The sequence below is a fragment of the Ranitomeya imitator genome, chromosome 2, assembly GCF_032444005.1.
Source record: "Ranitomeya imitator isolate aRanImi1 chromosome 2, aRanImi1.pri, whole genome shotgun sequence".
Taxonomy (NCBI): Eukaryota; Metazoa; Chordata; class Amphibia; order Anura; family Dendrobatidae; genus Ranitomeya; species Ranitomeya imitator.
In genome coordinates this window covers 240,125,933-240,134,652 of record NC_091283.1, presented here as the reverse complement: position 1 = coordinate 240,134,652, position 8,720 = coordinate 240,125,933, and the positions used below count along the sequence as shown (strand labels likewise).

Genomic DNA, 8,720 nt, shown 5'->3' with positions numbered 1-8,720 from the left:
ACACGCGGCTCCGCTCCGTACACCTCGTACACAAGTGGCTCTGCTAAGTACACACGCGGCTCCGCTCCGTACACCTCGTACACAAGTGGTTCTGCTAAGTACACATGCTGCTCCGCTCCGTACACCTCGTACACAAGTGGCTCTGCTAAGTACACACGCGGCTCCGCTCCGTACACCTCGTACACAAGTGGTTCTGCTAAGTACACATGCTGCTCCGCTCCGTACACCTCGTACACAAGTGGCTCCGCTCCGTACACACGCGGCTCCGGTCCGTACACCTCGTACACAAGTGGCACTTCTCCGTACACCTCTTACACACGTGGCTCCGCTCCGTACACCTCGCACACACACGGCTCCACTCCGTACACCTCGTACACACGCGGCTCTGCTCCGTACACCTCGTACACACGCGGCTCTGCTCCGTACACCTCGTGCAGACACGGCTCTGCTCCGTACACCTCGTGCAGACACGGCTCCGCTCAATACACCTCGTACAGACACGGCTCCGCTCCATACACCTCGTACACACACGGCTCCGCTCCGTACACCTCGTACACACACGGCTCCGCTCCATACACCTCGTACACACGCGGCTCTGCTCCGTACACACGTGGCTCTGCTCCGTACACCTTGTACACACGCGGCTCTGCTCCGTACACCTCGTGCAGACACGGCTCCGCTCCATACACCTCGTACACACACGGCTCCGCTCCGTACACCTCGTACACACACGGCTCCGCTCCGTACACCTCGTACAGACACGGCTCCGCTCCGTACACCTCGTACAGACACGGCTCTGCTCCGTACACCTCGTACACACACTGCTCCGCTCAATACACCTCGTACACACGGCTCTGCTCCATACACCTCGTACACACACTGCTCCGCTCAATACACCTCGTACACACGGCTCCTCTCCATACACCTCGTACACACACGGCTCCGCTCCGTACACCTCGTACACACACTGCTCTGCTCCATACACCTCGTACACACGCGGCTCTGCTCCGTACACACGTGGCTCTGCTCCGTACACCTTGTACACACGCGGCTCTGCTCCGTACACACGTGGCTCTGCTCCGTACACCTTGTACACACGCGGCTCTGCTCCGTACACCTTGTACACACGCGGCTCTGCTCCGTACACCTCGTGCAGACACGGCTCCGCTCCATACACCTCGTACACAGACGGCTCCGCTCCATACACCTCGTACAGACACGGCTCCGCTCCATACACCTCGTACAGACACGGCTCCGCTCCGTACACCTCGTACAGACACGGCTCTGCTCCGTATACCTCGTACACACACGGCTCCGCTCCGTACACCTCGTACACACACGGCTCCGCTCCATACACCTCGTACACACGCGGCTCTGCTCCGTACACCTCGTACACACACGGCTCCACTCCGTACACACAGGGCTCTGCTACATCCACACTGTAAACCCCTCCTGACCGCACACATAAACTTCCTCTCATCCAGCACCATGACAACCAGCACAGCAGAGTCCTGCATACATGGAGGCCCCTGATCATGTGACCCCTGACTCCTCCCCCTCCTGTGACCTCATCACAGGTCCTGTGCGCACACAGCAGCCATCCGGATGTTGTGCAAAAGCTGCAGAGCGAGTTACCCGCACTTGCCAACCCGAGCGTCACTCCGGAAGCGACACGCAGGGAACGCCGGGAAATGTAGTACCGTGACTCTGCGAGCGCCACGTGACGGCAGGGGACGGCTCTCCGGGCGGCTGCGCAGTAGGGACCAGCACACTGGCTGGCGGGAGCTGGAGCCGCACAGTGCGGTCAGGACACGGCAGGGATCTGTGTTCTCCCAGGTGAGCCTGGACTGTATGGCCGCTGCCTGCCCGTGTAATGGCGGCTTCTCTGCCTGTACTAGTGATGTGTCGTTCGTGAACGATCCGACACAAAGAGCCGGCTCCCTGCTGTGAACGAAAGGAGTCGGCTCTGCAGCGTGAGTGAGCCGAGTCTTTTTTTTCTTTCTTTCTTCCCTGCTGGTGCCTGCAGCCTATCAGATTCAGGGTGGTGAAGTGACTGTGACTCATGTGGGAGGAGCAGTGAGGAGAGAGGGAGCTGTGGACTGTTAACCCTTAAGTGCCCCCAGACTGCAAGGATTAGGCCGGCTTCACACTCAGCGTATGAAAATACGGTCCGTATATTACGGCCGTAATACGCTGAAATGTCCCGAAAATAGTGGTCCGTAGCTCCTCCGTAGGCAGGGTGTGTCAGCGTTTTTTGCGCATGGCATCCTCCGTATGTAATCCGTATGGCATCCGTACTGCGTGGTTTTCTCCCAGGCTAGCAAAACCGACATACCGCTATAGAAATGATCCATGTGTCCCAAAAAGAAAAAAAAAAATATATATACTGTCTATATATATATATATATATATATATATATATATATATATATATATATATATATATATATATATATGTCATTAGACACATATATGTATATATATTAATATTTATTCCAGCGCTATACAGCTTGAAAGCCGGTAATTCAATTACCGGCTTTTTCTTTCTCCTTCATAAAACCCGACATGATTTGAGACATGGTTTACATACAGTAAACCATGTCTTCTCTCCATTTTTTTTTGCAGATTCCACACTACTAATGTCAGTAGTGTGTATCTGCAAAATTTGGCCGTTCTAGCTCTTAAAATAAAGGGTTAAATGGCGGAAAAAATTGGCGTGGGCTCCCGCGCAATTTTCTCCGCCAGAGTAGTAAAGCCAGTGACTGAGGGCAGATATTAATAGCCTGGAGAGGGTCCACGGTTATTGGCCCCCCCCTGGCTAAAAATATCTGCCCCCAGCCACCCCAGAAAAGGCACATCTGGAAGATGCGCCTGTTCTGGCACTTGGCCACTCTCTTCCCATTCCCGTGTAGCGGTGGGATATGGGGTAATGATGGGTTAATGCCACCTTGCTATTGTAAGGTGACATTAAGCCTAATTAATAATGGAGAGGCGTCAATTATGACACCTATCCATTATTAATCCAATTGTAGTGAAGGGTTAAATAAAACACAAACACATTATTTAAAATTATTTTAATGAAATAAAAACAATGGTTGTTGGAGTATTTTATTCAACGCCCAATCCAGTCACTGAAGACCCTCGTTCTGTGAGTAAAAAAACATAATAAACCAACAATATACTTACCCTCCGCAGATCTGTAACGTCCAACGATGTAAATCCTTCTGAAGGGGTTAAAACATTTTGCAGCAAGGAGCTGTGCTAATGCAATGCTACTCCTCGCTGCAAAACCCCGGCGAATGAGTCTAAATATAGATCAATGATCTATATTTAGCTTCATTTGCGGTGAGGCGCCCTCTGCTGGATGTTCATAGATCGTGGGAAATTACCTAGAAAGCTCCCAGGCTTTCTATATATATATATATATACCTATTCTATGTGTACACATTTATTCTACCTATTCTACTATAAGCTGTCAGTGTGATTTTACTGTACACCGCACTGAATTGCCGGCTTTTCTCTCTAACAGCGCTGCGTATTTCTCGCAAGTCACACTGCTTGTCCGTGTGTAATCCGTATTTTTGGGGCTTCCATAGACTTTCATTGGCGTATTTCTTGCGCAGTACGGTGACAAACGCAGCATGCTGCGATTTTGTACGGCCGTAGAAAGCCGTATAATACTGATCAGTAAAATACGGCAAATAGGAGCAGGGGCATAGAGAATTATTGTGCCGTATTTTTTGCGAGTTTTACGGACGTAGATTCTGCGCTCTTACGTCCGTAAAACTCGCATGTGTGACGGCGGCCTTAGTGTTCCACCATCCTTCAGTCAGTGCTGGAGTCAGGATTTGAGCTACCTTAGTCCCACATAAAGATATACTTTACTGGCCTCATTCATGGCATTATATACTGATATATACTTTATAATTGTCTAAGGGTCACTTCCGTCTGTCATTCTTTCTTTCTGTCACGGTTATTCATTCGCTGATTGGTCACGCCAGCTGACTGTCATGGCTGCCGCGACCAATCAGCGACGGGCACAGTCCGGAAAACAATGGCCGCTCCTTACTCCCCGCAGTCAGTGCCTGTCGCCCACATACTCCCTGCTAACTCAGGGTTAATGCCGGTGATAACGGACCACGTTATGCCGCGGGTAACGCACTCCGTTACCGCCGCTATTAACCCTGTGTGACCAACTTTTTACTATTGACGCTGCCTATGCGGCATCAATAGTAAAAAATGTAATGTTAAAAATAATTTTAAAAAAACAACCTGCTATACTCACCCTCTGTAGTCGCTCGTGCTGGCCGCCATCTTCCGTTGCAGGTTCGGGTGGCAAAGATGGTATGGGAGAAGGACCTGCCATGACGTCACGGTCATGTGACCGCGACGTCATCACAGGCCCTGCGCTCATACCAACCCTGGGACCGGAAGCTGCCGTGGACTACAAGGGGCCCTCGGAAAGGTGAGTATATGTTTATTTTTTAACCTGTGACAAACCTGGCTGGGCAATATACTACGTGGCTGGGCAATATACTACGTGACTAGGCAATATACTACGTGGGCTGTGCAATATACTACGTGACTGGCCAATATACTACGTGGCTCTGTGCTGTATACTACGTCGCTGTGCAATATACTATGTGGCTCTGTGCTGTATACTGCGTCACTTGGCAATATACTACGTGGCTGGGCAATATACTATGTAACTGGGCAATATACTACGTGGCTGGGCAATATATTACGTGGTCCAGATTGCATCTCTACACTTGACATAGGGACGCATGGACCTGCAATTGCATCAGGATTTGTCATGTGCTCCCAAAACGCAGCTTGTTGCGAATTTTGGGTGTTAAAAAATCTGCAGACATCCTGGTACGTGGCAGCGAATCCAATAAACATGATTGTCAATGTAGACGCCCCCCAAATCAGGATGACTGCATCCAATCTGTATGTGGATGTCATACTGCGCAGGCTCGGAGCCTAATTTTTATTTTCTTTCACTTTCACCAGTGCTGGTAACATGCCTTTATTTTTATGAATTATAATCTCATACAGCGCCAGCACATCACACCACTTACTAAATCAGAATGGACATGTACAAAAAAATGCCACATATTAGGCTGGGATCACACATACGAGAAATACGTCCGTGTCTCGCATGTGAAATCCAAGCTCTGGCACCGGCACTCCAGAGCGGAGCGTGCGGCTCCATGTGTTGCTATGCGGCCGCACGCTCCGCTCCGAAGTGCTGGTGCCAGAGCTTGGATTTCACATGCGAGACACGGACATGTTTCTCGCATGTGTGATCCAGGCCTTAGGGCTTGTTTTCACATGCGAGGAACACGTCCGTGTCTCGCATGTGGAAACGAAGCTCTGGCGCCGGCACTTGGGAGCGGAGCGTGCGGCCGCATAGCAACACATGGAGCCGCACGCTCCGCTCTGGAGTGCCGGCACCAGAGCTTCGTTTCCACATGCGAGACACGGACGTGTTCCTCGCATGTGAAAACAAGCCCTTAGAAAGTAATACATAAGACTACAACTGAGTAGCAGGGCCCTGTTCACAAGAGCTGACAATCTGAGGAAATAGCAATGCTAAAAAACAGTCTGTACTGCTTCACTAGAGACTTCTACAGGTGTATAATGAGGCCCTCACTGTACAGGCAAACACCTGGAGCAAGGACTATGGAAAACGGATTTTTATTTTGAAAAAGAGCCGGTTCGCGAGCCAAAAGAGCCGGATCACCAAAAAGAGCCGGACTGCCCATCACTAGCCTGTACTGAGTCAGGGCACGCCCCCTGTGTGACACGCCCCGGAAATGACGTCACACCGGGAGGAGCCGCACAGTAGTTTAGTATTTACTCCAGAGTCTAGAAGTTTCTTATCCCCGTGGATTCCCGGTGTCCGGTGTGCGGCTCTGCAGGTGGAGTCTGCGCAGTCCTCGTCTTCCTCCATGTGGGGGATTCCTCCTCCTATACCGCCTCCATACTCCGCCCCCTCACTATAGCGCTATTCACACCTGGGGTCCTGGCTGTGTCTGTGCAGTAAGTGCGTTTTCCTCCCCTGTGTACTGGCCACTGTAAGAATTCTCCCTTCTTCCCCACATGGTGATATTCCCCTATTAACACCTTCATGACCCAGCCTATTTTGACTTTAATGACCTGGCCGTTTTTTGCAATTCTGACCAGTGACCCTTTATGAGGTAATAACTCGGGAACGCTTCAACGGATCCTAGCGGTTCTGAGATTGTTTTTTCGTGACATATTGGGCTTCATGTTAGTGGTAAATTTAGGTCGATAACACAGGGGACAGACTAAACTGCATATTGGGATGATGGGCTGCAATACTAGACTCGACCACTAGATGGCAGCACATTTTACAAATGCAGCCCAGGAAATGACTTCTTGTAATATAGCAAGAAGGGAATTCAATGGAAATACTTAAATGAATCAGAACATCCACAGGGCTGGATTAAAGTTTAATAATAGAACCAGGGAAAAAAGATTGTAACTATATGGGATTATGTGTAGAATATCGGGTTACACACGCCTGGTGATATATCTCATCAACATCTCATAGGAATATGGGTATATCTATTGATCTGTATGGGGATTATGGGTGAAATATCACAAATACACATGCTCAGGAACATACTTCATCTACTTCTGATAGGAATATGGATATAATTATTGTTCTGTATGGGGATTATGGATGAAATATCACAAATACACATGCCCAGGAACATACTTCATCTACTTCTGATAGGAATATGGGTATAATTATTGTTCTGTATGGGGATTATGGATGAAATATCACAAATACACATGCCCAGGAACATACTTCATCTACTTCTGATAGGAATATGGGTATATCTATTGTTCTGTATGGGGATTATGGGTGAAATATCACAAATACACATGCCCAGGAACATACTTCATCTACTTCTGATAGGAATATGGGTATAATTATTGTTCTGTATGGGGATTATGGGTGAAATATCACAAATACACATGCCCAGGAACATACTTCATCTACTTCTGATAGGAATATGGGTATAACTATTGTTCTGTATGGGGATTATGGGTGAAATATCACAAATACACATGCTCAGGAACATACTTCATCTACTTCTGATAGGAATATGAGTATAATTATTGTTCTGTATGGGGATTATGGGTGGAATATCACAAATACACATGCTCAGGAACATACTTCATCTACTTCTGATAGGAATATGGGTATATCTATAGATCTGTATGGGGATTATGGGTGAAATATCACAAATACACATGCTCAGGAACATACTTCATCTACTTCTGATAGGAATATGGGTATAACTATTGATCTGTATGGGGATTATGGGTGAAATATCACAAATACACATGCCCAGGAACATACTTCATCTACTTCTGATAGGAATATGGGTATAATTATTGTTCTGTATGGGGATTATGGGTGAAATATCACAAATACACATGCCCAGGAACATACTTCATCTACTTCTGATAGGAATATGGGTATATCTATTGATCTGTATGGGGATTATGGGTGAAATATCACAAATACACATGCTCAGGAACATATTTCATCTACTTTTGATAGGAATATGGGTATAATTATTGATCTGTATGGGGATTATGGGTGAAATATCACAAATACACATGCCCAGGAACATACTTCATCTACTTCTGATAGGAATATGGGTATAATTATTGTTCTGTATGGGGATTATGGGTGAAATATCACAAATACACATGCCCAGGAACATACTTCATCTACTTCTGATAGGAATATGGGTATATCTATTGATCTGTATGGGGATTATGGGTGAAATATCACAAATACACATGCTCAGGAACATACTTCATCTACTTCTGATAGGAATATGAGTATAATTATTGTTCTGTATGGGGATTATGGGTGGAATATCACAAATACACATGCTCAGGAACATACTTCATCTACTTCTGATAGGAATATGGGTATAATTATTGTTCTGTATGGGGATTATGGGTGAAATATCACAAATACACATGCTCAGGAACATATTTCATCTACTTCTGATAGGAATATGGGTATATCTATTGATCTGTATGGGGATTATGGGTGAAATATCACAAATACACATGCTCAGGAACATATTTCATCTACTTCTGATAGGAATATGGGTATAATTATTGATCTGTATGGGGATTATGGGTGAAATATCACAAATACACATGCCCAGGAACATACTTCATCTACTTCTGATAGGAATATGGGTATAATTATTGATCTGTATGGGGATTATGGGTGAAATATCACAAATACACATGCTCAGGAACATATTTCATCTACTTCTGATAGGAATATGGGTATAATTATTGATCTGTATGGGGATTATGGGTGAAATATCACAAATACACATGCTCAGGAACATATTTCATCTACTTCTGATAGGAATATGGGTATATCTATTGATCTGTATGGGGATTATGGGTGAAATATCACAAATACACATGCCCAGGAACATACTTCATCTACTTCTGATAGGAATATGGGTATATCTATTGATCTGTATGGGGATTATGGGTGAAATATCACAAATACACATGCTCAGGAACATACTTCATCTACTTCTGATAGGAATATGGGTATAATTATTGTTCTGTATGGGGATTATGGGTGAAATATCACAAATACACATGCCCAGGAACATATTTCATCTACTTCTGATAGG

General features: G+C 46.4%; 1 protein-coding gene across 1 annotated transcript in view; it reads left to right on the top strand.

The window, feature by feature from the left end:
* Positions 1 to 1,592: 1,592 nt before the first annotated feature.
* Positions 1,593 to 8,720, top strand: part of LOC138662849 (oocyte zinc finger protein XlCOF22-like) — a 91,433-nt gene continuing 84,305 nt past the window's right edge. The window contains exon 1 of the mRNA XM_069748827.1: positions 1,593 to 1,836. Within this exon, the coding sequence (XP_069604928.1) occupies positions 1,606 to 1,836 (231 nt within the window). The 5' untranslated portion in view covers positions 1,593 to 1,605. The remainder of the gene's footprint in view (positions 1,837 to 8,720) is intronic.